Source organism: Salmo salar, chromosome ssa14 (genome assembly GCF_905237065.1).
Source record: "Salmo salar chromosome ssa14, Ssal_v3.1, whole genome shotgun sequence".
NCBI lineage: Eukaryota > Metazoa > Chordata > Actinopteri > Salmoniformes > Salmonidae > Salmo > Salmo salar.
The window spans coordinates 47,768,538-47,786,394 of record NC_059455.1 but is presented as its reverse complement, the minus strand read 5'-3'; the positions used below and the strand labels follow the sequence as shown (position 1 = coordinate 47,786,394).

Below are 17,857 nucleotides of genomic sequence, written 5' to 3'. Positions count from 1 at the left end.
TATACATACAATGGGACAAAACCCTTCGCACGCCAGACATAACGTGCACAAACACTTATAATAAACAATTCCGGACAAGGACATCGGGGAAACAGAGGGTTAAATACACAACATGTAATTATGGAATTTGAACCAGGTGTGTGGGAAGACAAGACAAAGCAAATGGAAAATGAAAGGTGGATCGGCGATGGCTAGAAGGCCGGCGACGCCGACCGCCGAACGCCGCCCGAACAAGGAGAGGAACCGACTTTAGTTCTTTAACTAGGCAACTAGGCAAGTCAGTTAAGAACAAATTCTTATTTACGGTGACGACCTAACAAAAGGCCAAAGGCCTCCTGCGGGGACGGGGGCTGCGATTAAAAATGACAAATAAAATAAAAATATAGGACAAAACACACATCATGACAAGAGAGACAACAAAACACTACATAAAGAGAGACCTAAGACAACAACATAACATGGCAGCAACAAATGACAACAACATGGTAGCAACACAACATGGCAGCAGCACAACATGGCAGCAGCACTAAACATGGTACAAACATTACTAGGCACAGACAACAGCACAAAGAGCAAGAAAGTAGAGACAACAATACATCACACGAAGCAGCCACAACTGTCAGTAAGAGTGTCCATGATTAAGTCTTTGAATGAAGAGATGGAGATAAAACTGTCCAGTTTGAGTGTTTGTTGCAGTGCGTTCCAGTCGCTAGCTGCAGCGAACTGAAAAGAGGAGCGACCCAGGGATGTGTGTGCTTTGGGGATCTTTAACAGAATGTGACTGGCAGAACAGGTGTTGCATGTGGAGGGTGAGGGCTGCAGTGGGTATCTCAGATAGGGGAGGGGGGGGTCCTACTTCCTACCTGCCCTTAGAGTTTACTGACCAAAAAAAATCTAATAGGCTACTGGTGATGTCATAAAAGCTGAAATGTTCTCCTCTGACAGAGCGCTCTTCGGCAGAATGCTACCATTGCCAATCCAATGGGGTACTCCACTCCACCCATTCCATTCAATCCTATTTGAGCCTATTTGACAGAAATTTCCAGTCTTTAAAACCAGTAAGGCTTTAAGGCAATTATTTTCGGCAAATAATCACAGAAAATCTCATTGTTAATTTAATCTCCTGCTATTTTCTGCCTTTATTTTTTTCCTTTGCTGTCTGGCCAATTTGACAAAGCACCAACACTCACTCACTGGGAAAATGACTTAACAAGCATCTGTTCCTAGTGAAGTTGTATATTGTACCGTATCTTTCCATTATGGGGCAAGTAGGCAACTAGCATCTTAAACTGTCTATCTCCTCAACCAGAAAGAGGGCACACGACCAGGTCCTAAAATTAACACCCGTTTACATTTTGGCACTAGTGGTATTCACTCGCATTTGTGGATATAAATAGTCAAGTATTATCACATAGCTAAATAAATGCTACAGTAGCTGTTTTCAACATATTTCTGCCGTTTTGTTTTATAGCTGGCAAAAGCATCGCACAATGTCAAAGAACTACGAATCCTATATACTATATACAGCTGAAGTCGGAAGTTTACATGCACCTTAGCCAATTACATATGAACTCAGTTTTTCACAATTCCTGACATTTAATCCTAGTAAAACAATCCCTGTCTTAGGTCAGTTAGGATCACCACTTCATACTAAGAAATTGAAATGTCAGAATAATAGTAGAGAGAATTATTTATTTCAGGTAAAAACAAAATCCTCACATTCCCAGTGGGTCAGAAGTTTACATACTCAGTTAGTATTTGGTAGCATTCCCTTTAAATTGTTAAAATTGGGTCAAACGTTTTGGGTAGCCTTCCACAAGCTTCCCACAATAAGTTGGGTGAATTTTGGTCCATTCCTCCTGACAGAGCTGGTGTAACTGAGTCAGGTTTGTAGGCCTCCTTGCTTGCACACGCTTTTTCAGTTCTGACCACACATTTTCTATAGGATTGAGGTCAGGTCTTTGTGATGGCCACTCCGATACCTTGACTTTCTTGTCCTTAAGCCATTTTGCAACGACTTTGGAAGTATGCTTGGGGTCATTGTCAATTTGGAAGACCCATTTGCGACCAAGCTTTAACTTCCTGACTGATGTCTTGAGATGTTGCTTCAATATATCCACGTAATTTTCCTCCCTCACGACGCCATCTATTTTGTGAAGTGCACCAGTCCCTCCTGCAGCAAAGCACCCCCACAGCATGATGCTGCCACCCCCATGCTTCATGGTTGGGATGGTGTTCTTCGGCATACAACCCTTCCCCTTTTTCCTCCAAACATAACGATGGTCATTATGGCCAAACAGTTCTATTTTTGTTTCATCAGACCAGAGGACATTTCTCTAAAAAGTATGATCTTTGTCTTCATGTGCAGTTGCAAACCGTAGTCTGGCTTTTTTATGGCGGTTTTGGAGCTGTGGCTTCTTCCTTGCAAAGCGGCCTTTCAGGTTATGTCGATATAGGACTCGTTTTACTGTGGATATAGATACTTTTGTACCTGTTTCCTCCAGCATCTTCACAAGGTCCTTTGCTGTTGTTCTGGGATTGAGTCGCACTTTTCGCACCAAAGTACGTTCATCTCTAGAGAACAGAACATGTCTCCTTCCTGAGCGATATGATGGCTTCGTGGTCCCATGGTGTTTATACTTGCGTACTATTGTTTGTACAGATGAATGTGGTACCTTCAGGCGTTTGGAAATTGCTCCCAAGGATGAACCAGACTTGTTGAGGTCTACAACTATTTTCTGAGGTCTTGGCTTTTGATTGTCCCATGATATCAAGCAAAGAGGCACTGAGTTTGAAGGTAGGCCTTGAAATACATCCACAGGTACACCTCCAATTGACTCAAATGATGTAAATTCGCCTATCAGAAGCTTCTAAAGCCATGACATAATTATCTGGAATTTTCCAAGCTGTTTAAAGGCACAGACAACTTAGTGTATGTAAACTTCTGACCCACTGGAATTGTGATACAGTGAATTATAAGTGAAATAATCTGCCTGTAAACAATTGTTGGATAAATGACTTGTGTCATGCACAAAGTAGATGTCCTAATGGACTTGCCAAAACTATAGTTTGTTAACAAGAAATTTGTGGAGTGGTTGAAAAATGAGTTTTAATGACTCAAACCTAAGTGTATGTAAACTTCCAACTTCAACTGTATATACAGTACTAGTCAAAAGTTTGGACACACCTACTCATTGCAGGGTTTTTCTTTGTTTACATTTTTTTCTACATTGTAGAATAATAGTGAAAACATCAAAACTATGAAATAACACATATGGAATCATGTAGTAACCAAAAAAGTGTTAAACAAATCAAAATATATTTGATATTTCAGATTCTTCAAAGTAGCCACCCTTTGCCTTGATGACAGCTTTGCACACTCTTGGCATTCTCTCAACCCCCCCCCCACCCCCAGTGCTGGTCACCAGACCTCTGCTTCGTCTCCCTCCTAGTCATGCATCCTAAATGATACCCTATTCCCTATGTACTGTAGTGCACTACTTTTGACGCCAGGGCCCATAGGGAATAGGGTGCCATTTGGGACACACCCTATGACTCAGTGTTCTGTGTGATTTCAGTGAAAAAGAAGACGAAGAAGAAGAAAACCCATCCCGCTAACTTCCTGCCAAATGCGTAGCACTAGTCCGGGGTCCCAAAGCATTAGAGGAAAAAAAACATAACTTTACGAGACAAACTCGATATAGAAAAATGTCACACTGCATAAATCCTGTTCTATGTGTGAGAAATAAGGAAGCTCTAGAGTGGGTGGTCAATGTGTGTGTGTGTGTGTGTGTGTGTGTGTGTGTGTGTGTGTGTGTGTGTGTGTGTGTGTGTGTAATGCATACTACAACTTTAGATAGCTGGCCGCTACTCAAACTTACCAATCTAAAAACTGTTAGCTGACATGAGATAATTGAGTGACCGATAAAACAAGAGAAAAACTGCTGATCCAAAACTACATTTCTACATTTTTACATTTTAGTCATTTAGCAGATGCTCTTATCCAGAGCGACTTACAGTAGTGAATGCATACATTTCATACATTTTTTTTGTCAGTTGTTGATGTGTGCAAGGGTCCCTCTCTTCGCCCGAACCTGGGCTCGAACCAGGGACCCTTGCACACATCAACAACTGACACCCACGAAGCATCGTTACCCATCGCGCCACAAAAGCCGCAGTCCTTGCAACGCAAGGGGAACAACCACTTCAGGTCTCAGAGCGAGTGACGTCACCGATTGAAACGCTATTAGAGCGCACCACCGCTAACTAACTAGCCATTTCACATCGGTTACAACGGCACCTTGTGTATTGTACTATTCTAACACACAACAGTAAAAAAAATAAAAAAATATTGCCCATCCCTGATCTACGGGGAGCAGATAGGTCACCTGGAAAGAGTTGCTTGCTGGGAGCGCTGATCTGCGCCTGTTTTCCTACGCGGAAGGCTATGTCAGGTTTAGATCCTCTCCGGTGAGCGCAGAGGCCCGTGACTTTACGGACGCCATCCGGGGAGCTGTGGAAGTCCAGAGCCTTGAGTACATCCACTGGGTCAGCTGTGAAGAGAGGACAGGGAGAAGTGTTTAGTATTTTCACATGGTAATCACAGGGCGATAGAGAAGTGTGAAAATTAATTCAAATGGTAGCAGTATAATAAAATATATTGTATTTGTCGATTTAGTACATAGATGATACGTAGGAATTTTATAAAAGCACAAGACCCTAAAAGACCCTAAAGCTATGTGACCAATAATATTTTATTTGATTTGATAATATATTTGTAATATCTTTGATCTAACATAGTAGATATAGCTTTAAAGGGTAATTCTGCCACTTTTCAACTTCATCCTCTTCAGCAACATACCCGTGTCTACGAATGTGAAAACTGAGCATTTACTATGTAAAACAAAACAAAAAATTGAAAATAAAAAAGTTCTACTCGATGACATCATCAAAAAAAATAAAAACCCATTTAAAACAGTGATTTTCAAACACTATGAGATTCGCGGTGAAAATACCCTCCGTCTGGTTAGAAACTCGTTGCAGGTTTGGAAAATCAATGTATTTATTTTTAAACCACAGATTATAGAAATGCGTTGTTTTCATACATGTAGATCCTTGGTGCTGGAGATAATGAATATGAGGTTGAAAATTGGCTGAATTGCCCTTTAATCTCAGGGGGCGAAAGCACAGGGATCCTATACTACAGAGTAATCACTATACTTTAACATTGTGATAGAGCAGGTACACTCCATTTTTTTAAATTAACCTTTATTTAACTAGGCATGTCAGTTAAGAACAAATTCTTATTTACAATGATGACGTAGGAACAGTGGGTTAACTGCCTCGTTCAGGGGCAGAAAGACAGCTTTTTTACATTGTCAGCTCAGGGATTTGATCTAGCAACCTTTCGGTTACTGACCCAACACTCTAACCACTTGGCTACCTGCCGCCCCAAATAGACAAATTTAGTTTAAGAAAACCTGATGGGGTTTTGACACGTTTTACCACACCTATAGCCTACATAGTTTACGGCATGTGAAAACAACAGTGTTTTTATAAGAAACTTTCGCAGTGGGGCAGTAAAGACGTAAGGGGTCTGTCAATGGGTCTAATAGGCCCCCCTATCTATTACTGATGGTCAGAGACTGTGGGGGGGAGAGAGCTAGAGAGAGAGAGAGCTAGAGAGAGAGAGCTAGAGAGAGAGAGCTAGAGAGAGATAGCTAGCTAGATAGATAGATAGATAGATAGATAGATAGATAGATAGATAGATAGATAGATAGATAGATAGATAGATAGATAGATAGATAGATAGATAGATAGATAGATAGATAGATAGATAGATAGATAGATAGATAGATAGATAGATAGATAGATAGATAGATAGATAGATAGAGTGTTGCTGGTTACTAGGCCTTTGGAGAGGGTCTGGCATAGTGAGGTTGAGGTTTTACAGGCAGTTTAACACTGCTGATAACCTTTTCTGTTAATGGAACTGAAGGACTGTTGCTCTTTGTCTTCCATACAATATTATAACTGTTACACATACTATGGCACACCTCTCTTCTTTCTCTTTCTCTCTCTCTCTCTCTCTCAATTAGAAAAAACTGACTGGATGCATCAGAAAAGACAAGAAGAATTTCTCGTATATATCCCTTCCTCCCCTGAGGGCCAAAGAGATATACAGTATGATTATGGGGAATGTAAAGCAGCCTAATAGCAGGACTAAGTTTTAAAGGAGCCGTACACACAGGGGGTCTCTTGACTACTCATTAACACATTGACAACATCCCAAATGGAACCCTAATCCCTATGTAGTGCACCATAGGGCTCTGGTCAAAAGTAGTGACACCCTATTCCCTATATATAGGGAATAAGGTGTCATTTGGGGTCAAAAGTAGTGCACTATGTAGGGAATAGGGTGCCATTTGGGGTCAAAAGTAGTGCACTATATAGGGAATAGGGTGTGATTTTGGGACAGAGTAGTTGACAATGTCCCAGTTCCTCAGGTGATTTACGTGGATCCTTTACTACAGAAGCCCATACTGTATATAGAGGTGTCTACGTGTCACTAAAACAACAGTGAGTTGCTACTGAAAGGTTAAAGTTGAGGCAATACATAGTACAGGTATGTACTGTAACATCTAAGGACAGTCCACTAAAGCGTTTTAAAAGAAGCCCTTTGATGCTAACGGTTTGTTCTTGGTGGTGAGTGACATCACGCTGAGTTTGTCCTTGTTTGACACGTCTAAGAGTGCCACAACTTCTGTCCTTCTGTCAGTCAATCTGCCGGATTTATGTTGTACATCTGTTCGATCAGTGTGAAGTTGGTCATAACAATCTCTCATTGGTTGAAATCCAAAAGAAACTTTTGCCAAGCATGCAGTTGATATTAAATCAAATTGGTATTGGTTTGGGTGAGCTTGATGATGCTGGGTGGTATCACATGTCCACTCTGGGGCAAACACTGACACGGACGTCCACAAAAAAAGCTTGCCATTAGCTAAGATCTTGTCAGTTTGCTAAAACCTCACAAGATGTAGAGAACTTGCCATCCATACCGAGAGAAGAGTCAACCTAGGACATGACCTAACAGAATCTACATCACATAAGAAGCATGCGTCCCAAACTGCACCCTATTCCCAATATAGTGCACTACTTTAGACCAGAGCCCTTTGGGACCCTATTCCCTATATAGCGCACTACTTTAGACCAGAGCCCTTTGGGACCCTATTCCCTATATAGTGCACTATTTTCGACCAGAGCCCTTTGGGACCCTATTCTCTATATAGTGCACTACTTTAGACCTGAGTCCTATAGGGCACTATTCCCTATATATAGTGCACTACTTTTGACCGGAGCCCTGGCTAAATGTAGTGGACTAAATAGGGAATAGGATGCCATTTGGGACGCACAATGTCTCTGAACCTCTTATCTTATGACCCAGAACAAGCATTAGAATAATCTCCTCCATTCATCCATCCATCCAGCCAGCCAGCCATCTATACATCCAGCCTGCCAGCAGCCATCCCCATCACCAAGGGATGCACTTGTCTGGACATCAAGCTGAGAAAACCCCTATGTCACCCTTATGTCACCCCTATGCAGGGACAGACTCGCCATAGGCCATTTCCGTGCAAATGGGGGGGGGCACAAGTGGAAATAATGGGCCGGTGTGTCAGAAATTCCCGGGCCGATATCTGGTCTCAGTCCGCCCCTTATGTCACCCCTATTTCACCCCTTTGTCCTTCTGTTACCTGGTCAACAGACAACATGCAGAGCCTTTCAAAGTCCTTCTGTTACCTGGTCAACAGACAGCATGCAGACCCTTTCAAAGTGTTTCTGTTACCTGGTCAATAGACAGCATGCCCAGCATGCCCAGCAGACCCTTTCAAAGTAGCAATGATAATAAACAATGGCTGATCAGATTGTTTCATGGTCTGACGTGATGGGAGCCACTAGTCTAGCAGATAAAGGCTTCTAGAAAGATCTACAGTGGGGTCTGGAATTATTATATAGATCAGCAAAAAAGACTACATAAAATACATCATTTTGTATGCAAAATTTGAAGATTTTTTTTTAAATTTAATACTAATACAATTGCTCAGAGAAAAAAAAGCTCAAAAAGATGGGGGTGGAAATTATTGGATCCCCTGTTTTCAATACTCCAGCACCCTCCCCTTGCGAGGATAACAACACTGACTCTTTTTCTAAAGCGTTTTATGAGATTGGCGAACACATTGGGAGGGATTTTAGACCATTCCTCCAGGCAGAATCTTTCCCAGATCCTTGATATCCTTTGTCTGTGCTTATAGACTGGCCCTCTTCAATTCAAACCACAGGTTTTCAATGGGGTTCAAGTCCGGAGACTGAGAAAGCCATTGCAAAATGTTGCTTTTGTGGTCAACCATTTCTTTGTTGATTTTGATGTGTGGTTGGGGTTATTGTCTTGCTGGAAGATCCTCTTGCGGGCCAAGTGTCTAATGGCAGAGGCAGCCAGGTTTTGGGTTAAAATGTCTTGGTACTTCGTAAAGTTCATGATGCCGTTGACCTTTTTTAAAAAATTTTATAAATACATATTTAACGAGGCAAGTCAGTTAAGAACAAAATTCTTATTTACAATGACAGCCTACCCCAGACAACACTGGGCCAATTGTGCGCCACCCTATATGACTCCCAATCACAGCCAGATGTAATACAGCCTGGATTCGAACCAGGGACTGTAGTGACACCTCTTCTACTGAGATACAGTGTCTTAGACCACTGCTTCACTTAGGACCTTAACAAGGGCTATAGAATCAGTGGAAGCAAAATAGCCACATACCGTCAAAGATCCACCACCGTATTGTACAGTAAGGATGAGCTATTTTCAGCATATGCATTGTTCCCACTGCTGGTGTGCGTGACCAAAGACCTCTATTTTAATGTCATGTGACCACAGCATCGGTCCCAATCCAAGTGCCAATGCTTTTTAGCAAACTCCAGGCAGTGATATGGTCATGAAAATAGAGCTCTTTTGGCCACGCAAACCAATGGTGAGGTTTGGCCTTTCGGGAGAAAAATGCATATGTAGAAATGGGCCCTGGTCAAAATTAGATTTATCTTTGGCAAATTACAGGAGTGGCAAGGACTGGAATGTAATAGCTAAACAGAGACGGAAACCAGGCTAACTGCGTACCAAATGGTGCCCTCATTTAAACCCGTGGCTCCAAAAAGAACATAATTAACAGGCTATTAGGACTAGAAGGGGGGAATTCATAGCTCACTGATTTAATGATGATGATCAACAGCATTCTCAGTAAAATTGGATCCACTGACAGTGGAAGAATAGGTCTAATGGTTTGGTCCCAAATCTCACTCAAAGAAGGAATTTGATATGCAATATTCTGACTGAGCTTTTAGTGATGATTAAAAAAAACGGGGTTAATCTCAGTGTTTGATCCACTGACAGAATACTGTTATAAGTTTGACCGCAGTCTTTGTAGGTGGAAAGACATAGAAATAGGTTCTCCGGACGTGCTACCTTGTCCCAGACCTGCTGTTTTAAACTCTCTAGAGACAGCAGGAGCGGTAGAGATACTCTGAATGATCGGCTATGAAAAGCCAACTGACATTTACTCCTGAGGTACTGACCTGTTGCACCCTCTACAACCACTGTGATTATTATTATTTGACCCTGCTGGTCATCTATGAACATTGAACACCTTGGCCATGTTCTGTTATAATCTCCACCCGGCACAGCCAGAAGAGGAGTGGCCACCCCTCATAGCCTGGTTCCTCTCTAGGTTTCTTCCTAGGTTTTGGCCTTTCTAGGGAGTTTTTCCTAACCACCGTGCTTCTACACCTGCATTGCTTGCTGTTTGGGGTTTTAGGCTGGGTTTCTGTACAGCACTTTGTGACATCAGCTGATGTAAGAAGGGCTTTATAAATAAATTTGATTTGATTTTTGATTTGATTTAAATAGAAGGGAATTTAATATGCAGTCTGATGGGGCTCTCAGAGTGTTGGATTCATTGACAAAGTAACAGGAAGATGGTCTGATCCAACTCGGCTCTACCTCCCTTCCTTTCTCTCTGTGGGAAAAGTGTTTTACAGGGCTTAATAATGAAGCCTTTGTTATAAAGCCCTGATGCAGCTCTGAGTCACTCATAAGACACCATACAATGAAACCATTGGAGACTAGGCCAAAAATGCACTGACGCAGGAATAACAGACTCTACGGATGGAATAAGTAAATAAATTAAATAACTATTCTAGAAGTCATTAAATTCTATTATTCTAGAAGTCATTCAATTCTATTATTCTAGAAATCATTCAATTCTATTATTCTAGAAATCATTCAATTCTATTATTCTAGAAGTCATTCAATTCTATTATTCTAGAAGTCATTCAATTCTATTATTCTAGAACTCATTCTGTTCTAGAAGATATTCTAATTCCCCTTTCAGATTCAAGCAGTGGTGAACCATGTAAACTCTATACAGCCTACGGATTTGAACCGTTGTAAAGAACCTCTCTCTACATCAAAAAGGGAGTTGTCTGATTAGAAAGACGTCGTTTGAACAGAAGCCGAGATGAGAATGATTGTTACTGGACATACATTTCTCTAAGACCATTTTCCCCACACCTGTTCAGAGGGGTTTACAACAACAAAAAAACACTGCATTTTTATCACCCCCCCCAAAAAAAGAATATCACTGTCTACAATTTTCATCAAATTATAATTTCATCATCTCCCTAGCAACATCTGGCCTGTGTTGAAAGGATGTGCTGATGTTGCCGTTTCCTGTTCCTGCTTGGTGGCCAGGTGGGGGTCCTGAGGGGGCGGTGCTAGTCAACTTGCTGAACACATTAGGAGGCCTGGCACTACTCTCTATATCCACACGTCTCTCTCTCTCTCTCCCTCTGTCTTTCTCTCTCTCTCTCTCTCTCTCTCTCTCGCTCTGTCTCTATATATCTCTCTCTCCCTCCCTCTGTCTTTCAATATCTCTCTCTTTCTCTCTATGTCTCTATATATCTATATATCTATATATCTATATATCAACACAAAAATATCCTGTGGCGTTCTGCATTAGCATCGAACTGCCCCCGCGATATGCAACTTTTTAGGGAAGTTAGAAACCAATACACACAGGCAGTTAGAAACGCCAAGGCTAGCTTTTTCAAACAGAAATTCGCTTCGTGCAACTCCAACTCTAAAAAGTTCTGGGACATTGTAAAGTCCATGGAGAATAAGAACACCTCCTCCCAACTGCCCACTGCACTGAGGATAGGAAATTCTGTCACCACCGATAAGCCCACTATAATTGAGAATTTCAATAAGCATTTTTCTACCTAACTACCCATACTGCATTCAACATCACTGCAACCCCCACAGTTAATCGCCCAAGCCTCCCCCATTTCTCCTTCTCCCAAATCCATTCAGCTGATGTTCTGAAAGAGCTGCAAAATCTGGACCCCTACAAATCAGCTGGGCTTGACAATCTGCACCCTTTCTTTCTAAAATTATCTGCCAAAATTATTGCAACCCCTATTACTAGCCTGTTCAACCTCTCTTTCGTGTCGTCTGAGATTCCCATAGATTGGAAAGCAGCTGCTGTCATCCCCCTCTTCAAAGGAGGTGACACTCTTGACCCAAATTGCTACAGACCTATATCCATCCTACCCTGCCTTTCTAAGGTCTTCGAAAGCCAAGTCAACAAACAGATTACCGACCATTTCGAATCCCACCGCACCCTCTCCGCTATGCAATCTGGTTTCAGAGCTGGTCATGGGTGCACCTCAGCCATGCTCAAGGTCCTAAACGACATCGTAACCGCCATCGATAAGAAACAATACTGTGCTGCCGTATTCATTGACCTGGCCAAAGCTTTTGACTCTGTTAATCACCACATCCTCATCGGCAGACTCAGTAGCCTTGGTTTCTCAAACGATTGCGTCGCCTGGTTCACCAACTACTTCTCTGACAGAGTTCAGTGTGTCAAATCGGAGGGCCTACTGTCTGGACCTCTGGCAGTCTCTATGGGGGTACCACAGGGTTCAATTCTTGGGCCAACTCTTTTCTCTGTATACATAAATGATGTCGCTCTTGCTGCTGGTGAATCTCTGATCCACCTCTACGCAGACGACACCATTCTGTACACTTCTGGCCCTTCTTTGGACACTGTGTTAACAACCCTCCAGACGAGCTTCAATGCCATTCAACTCTCCTTCCGTGGTCTCCAACTGCTCCTAAACACAAGTAAAACTAAATGCATGCTCTTCAACCGATCGCTGCCTGCACCTGCCCGCCTGTCCAGCATCACTTCTCTGGACGGTTCTAACTTAGAATTTGTGGACAACTACAAATACCTAGGTGTCTGGTTAGACTGTAAACTCTCCTTCCAGACTCACATCAATCATCTCCAATCCAAAGTGAAATCTCGAATTGGCTTCCTATTTCGCAACAAAGCATCCTTCACTCATGCTGCCAAACATACCCTTGTAAAACTGACCATCCTACCAATCCTCGACTTCGGCGATGTCATTTACAAAATAGCTTCCAATACCCTACTCAACAAGCTGGATGCAGTCTATCACAGTGCCATCCGTTTTGTCACCAAAGCCCCATATACTACCCACCACTGCGACCTGTACGCTCTCGTTGGCTGGCCTTCGCTTCATAATCGTCGCCAAACACATTGGCTCCAGGTCATCTACAAGACCCTGCTAGGTAAAGTCCCCCCTTATCTCCGCTCACTGGTCACCATAGCAGCACCCACCTGTAGCACGCGCTCCAGCAGGTATATCTCTCTGGTCACCCCTAAAGCCAACTCCTCCTTTGGTCGTCTCTCCTTCCAGTTCTCTGCTGCCAATGACTGGAATGAACTACAAAAATCTCTGAAACTGGAAACACTTATCTCCCTCACTAGCTTTAAGCACCAGCTGTCAGAGCAGCTCACAGATCACTGCACCTGTACATAGCCCATCTATAATTTAGCCCAAACTACTACCTCTTCCCCTACTGTATTTATTTATTTTATTTATTTTTGCTCCTTTGCACCATATTATTTATATTTTATCTCTGAACTTTCTTCAAACTACAAATCTACCATTCCAGTGTTTTTCTTGCTATACTTTATTTACTTTGCCACCATGGCATTTTTTTGCCTTTACCTCCCTTATCTCACATCATTTGCTCACATTGTATATAGTCTTATTTTTTTTTCTACTGCATCATTGATTGTATGTTGTTTTACTCCATGTGTAACTCTGTGTTTTTGTATGTTGTCGAACTGCTTTGCTTTATCTTGGCCAGGTCGCAATTGTAAATGAGAACTTGTTCTCAACTTGCCTACCTGGTTAAATAAAGGTGAAATAAATAAATAAAATAAATAAAAAATATCTCTCTCTCCCTCCCTCTGTCTTTCTATATCTCTCTCTTTCTCTCTCTCTCTCTCTCTCTCGCTCTGTCTCTATATATTTCTCTCTCCCTCCCTCTGTCTTTCTCGCTCTCTCTCTCTCTCTCGCTCTGTCTCTATATATATCTCTCTCCCTCCCGCTGTCTTTCTATATCTCTCTCTCTCTCTCTCTCTCTCTCTCTCTCTCTCTCTCTCTCTCTAAGAGTCCTACAGTAGTGTAGTCACTGTACTTTAACCCACAATAAGAGTCCTACAGTAGTCACTGTACTTTAACCAACAGAACAAATAAAAGTCAATTTATGAGGTAACTTCAATAGAAGTAAAAAATGTCTCCCTTTTAGAAAATACCCCATAAAACCCCAAAGTAGTCTCTTCGGCTTGTCTGTATTGTCCCAAGTACTGCACTTTTGGGGCGGCAGGTAGCCTAGCAGTTGGGCCAGTAACCGAAAGGTCGCTGGTTCGAATCCCTGAGCCGGCAAGCAAAAAAAATCTGTCGTTCTGCCCTTGAGCAAGGCAGTTAACCCCCCAACAACTATCTCGCTGGGCACCGATGACGGGGATGTCGATTAAGGCCCCCCCCCCCTTATCACCTCTCTGATTCAGAGGGGTTGGGTTAAGCCCCCCCCCCCTTTATCACCTCTCTGATTCAGAGGGGTTGGGTTAAACGCAGAACACACATTTCGGTTGAATGTGTTCAGTTGTGCAACTGAAGAAAAGAAAAAAGAAAAGAATGATGCTGGACCAAAGGCCTCTCTGTGAGCTGCTGCAGTACTGCATACCTCCAGGGCTTATTTATTCCAGATGTGTTGAGTTGGCCTGGAATTGCCTCCCCTCCGTCTTCCTCCTTTCCTTCCAAACCACCTCCTCACAGAAGCGCTCAAAAAAATATATATAAAAAAATGGCAATATCCCAAAACCATTAAAGCCTCAGTAAAAAACCATGCAGGGCCTTTGAAAAGCAGCACATCTTTCAGAGGTGGTGGTAGAACGCTAAGTGTGACGAGTTTAAGACATCTTGGATGCAGTCATTGCTATCTATCATTCCACCCCCTTATACAGAATTCTAAACCACATTCTATATAATGATAAGGGACAGATACCACTACAGATGTAAAAAGAGATTTGTCTACAGTGTTACGAGTCCCAGTCCCCACAGCAGTTATAGGATATCCACTAGAAAACCTCGTCATAGACATGTTGTCTTGTCTAAACTAACAATTCTCACACCTCTGAATGCCAGTCTACTACCTGCCTGTCTCCCGTCAGGGCGTTTTGATATACTGTCTTCTGAGTCCCAAATAGCACCCAATTCCCGATGTAGTGCATTACTTTTGACCACAGCTCTAGGGAATAGGGTGCCATTTGAAATACACATCTGGTAGAGACGTTTGATACAAGCTGTTTACCACAGCAGCAACACAGCTCTCTGCCTTCGGTTGTTTCTTTGGACACTTTCAGTGTTGGATTGCTATGATTGTTCAGTGTTGGATTACTATGATTGCTCAGTGTTGGATTGCTATGATTGCTCAGTGTTGGATTGCTATGATTGCTCAGTGTTGGATTGCTATGATTGCTCAGTGTTGGATTGCTATGATTGCTCAGTGTTGGATTGCTATGATTGCTCAGTGTTGGATTGCTATGATTGCTCAGTGTTGGATTGCTATGATTGCTCAGTGTTGGATTGCTATGATTTCTCAGTGTTGGATTGCTATGATTGCTTAGTGTTGGATTGCTATCATTGCTCAGTGTTGGATTGCTATGATTGCTCAGTGTTAAAATACAATTTGGATAAAGCCATAAAGGTAATGTATCCTCTTCACGGTATTAAAACGAATGAAATTAAAGCACATTCTGGAAGCATCTATATTACATACTCTTTCCACTATGTTTTCCTACAAAAGAGGGGTGCTCAAATTTTGCCTACCTTTCGTGATTAACTTCTAAATTCCTGCTTTTTTGCCTTTAGACTCTGTGGCTGTTGGGGCTCTTTGGGTTGGTGTAGCTAACGTGTTGGGTGTAGGCTATACGTCTCTGTCCTGTATCTTTGGGTTGGTGTAGCTAACGTGTTGGGGTGTAGGCTATACGTCTCTGTCCTGTATCGTTGGGTTGGTGTAGCTAACGTGTTGGGTGTAGGCTATACGTCTCTGTCCTGTATCTTTGGGTTGGTGTAGCTAACGTGTTGGGGTGTAGGCTATACGTCTCTGTCCTGTATCTTTGGGTTGGTGTAGCTAACGTGTTGGGGTGTAGGCTATACGTCTCTGTCCTGTATCTTTGGGTTGGTGTATCTAACGTGTTGGGTGTAGGCTATACGTCTCTGTCCTGTATCTTTGGGTTGGTGTAGCTAACGTGTTGGGTGTAGGCTATACGTCTCTGTCCTGTATCTTTGGGTTGGTGTATCTAACGTGTTGGGTGTAGGCTATACGTCTCTGTCCTGTATCTTTGGGTTGGTGTAGCTAACGTGTTGGGTGTAGGCTATACGTCTCTGTCCTGTATCTTTGGGTTGGTGTAGCTAACGTGTTGGGTGTAGGCTATACGTCTCTGTCCTGTATCTTTGGGTTGGTGTAGCTAACGTGTTGGGTGTAGGCTATACGTCTCTGTCCTGTATCTTTGGGTTGGTGTAGCTAACGTGTTGGGGTGTAGGCTATACGTCTCTGTCCTGTATCTTTGGGTTGGTGTAGCTAACGTGTTGGGTGTAGGCTATACGTCTCTGTCCTGTATCTTTGGGTTGGTGTAGCTAACATGTTGGGTGTAGGCTATACGTCTCTGTCCTGTATCTTTGGGTTGGTGTAGCTAACGTGTTGGGGTGTAGGCTATACGTCTCTGTCCTGTATCTTTGGGTTGGTGTATCTAACGTGTTGGGTGTAGGCTATACGTCTCTGTCCTGTATCTTTGGGTTGGTGTAGCTAACGTGTTGGGGTGTAGGCTATACGTCTCTGTCCTGTATCTTTGGGTTGGTGTATCTAACGTGTTGGGGTGTAGGCTATACGTCTCTGTCCTGTATCTTTGGGTTGGTGTAGCTAACGTGTTGGGGTGTAGGCTATACGTCTCTGTCCTGTATCTTTGGGTTGGTGTATCTAACGTGTTGGGTGTAGGCTATACGTCTCTGTCCTGTATCTTTGGGTTGGTGTAGCTAACGTGTTGGGGTGTAGGCTATACGTCTCTGTCCTGTATCTTTGGGTTGGTGTAGCTAACGTGTTGGGGTGTAGGCTATACGTCTCTGTCCTGTATCTTTGGGTTGGTGTAGCTAACGTGTTGGGGTGTAGGCTATACGTCTCTGTCCTGTATCTTTGGGTTGGTGTAGCTAACGTGTTGGGGTGTAGGCTATACGTCTCTGTCCTGTATCTTTGGGTTGGTGTAGCTAACGTGTTGGGGTGTAGGCTATACGTCTCTGTCCTGTATCTTTGGGTTGGTGTAGCTAACGTGTTGGGGTGTAGGCTATACGTCTCTGTCCTGTATCTTTGGGTTGGTGTAGCTAACGTGTTGGGTGTAGGCTATACGTCTCTGTCCTGTATCTTTGGGTTGGTGTAGCTAACGTGTTGGGGTGTAGGCTATACGTCTCTGTCCTGTATCTTTGGGTTGGTGTAGCTAACGTGTTGGTGTGTAGGCTATACGTCTCTGTCCTGTATCTTTGGGTTGGTGTAGCTAACGTGTTGGGGTGTAGGCTATACGTCTCTGTCCTGTATCTTTGGGTTGGTGTAGCTAACGTGTTGGGTGTAGGCTATACGTCTCTGTCCTGTATCTTTGGGTTGGTGTAGCAAACGTGTTGGGTGTAGGCTATACATCTCTGTCCTGTATCTTTGGGTTGGTGTAGCTAACGTGTTGGGTGTAGGCTATACGTCTCTGTCCTGTATCTTTGGGTTGGTGTATCTAACGTGTTGGGTGTAGGCTATACGTCTCTGTCCTGTATCTTTGGGTTGGTGTAGCTAACGTGTTGGGGTGTAGGCTATACGTCTCTGTCCTGTATCTTTGGGTTGGTGTAGCTAACGTGTTGGGTGTAGGCTATACGTCTCTGTCCTGTATCTTTGGGTTGGTGTAGCTAACATGTTGGGTGTAGGCTATACGTCTCTGTCCTGTATCTTTGGGTTGGTGTAGCTAACGTGTTGGGGTGTAGGCTATACGTCTCTGTCCTGTATCTTTGGGTTGGTGTAGCTAACGTGTTGGGGTGTAGGCTATACGTCTCTGTCCTGTATCTTTGGGTTGGTGTAGCTAACGTGTTGGGTGTAGGCTATACGTCTCTGTCCTGTATCTTTGGGTTGGTGTAGCTAACATGTTGGGTGTAGGCTATACGTCTCTGTCCTGTATCTTTGGGTTGGTGTAGCTAACGTGTTGGGGTGTAGGCTATACGTCTCTGTCCTGTATCTTTGGGTTGGTGTAGCTAACGTGTTGGGGTGTAGGCTATACGTCTCTGTCCTGTATCTTTGGGTTGGTGTAGCTAACGTGTTGGGTTGTAGGCTATACGT

General features: G+C 43.0%; 1 protein-coding gene across 2 annotated transcripts in view; it reads right to left on the bottom strand.

Annotated features, from left to right (window-relative positions):
- The window catches only part of LOC106569492 (collagen alpha-1(XI) chain), a 177,051-nt gene that overhangs the window by 155,437 nt on the left and 3,757 nt on the right, over positions 1-17,857 (bottom strand). For both annotated transcript variants that reach the window (XR_006758848.1, XM_045694502.1), the window contains exon 2: positions 4,389-4,553. Coding sequence is in view for 1 of the 2 variants with exons in the window: in XM_045694502.1 (XP_045550458.1) it covers positions 4,389-4,553 (165 nt within the window). In the remaining variant the exon portion in view is untranslated. The remainder of the gene's footprint in view (positions 1-4,388; positions 4,554-17,857) is intronic.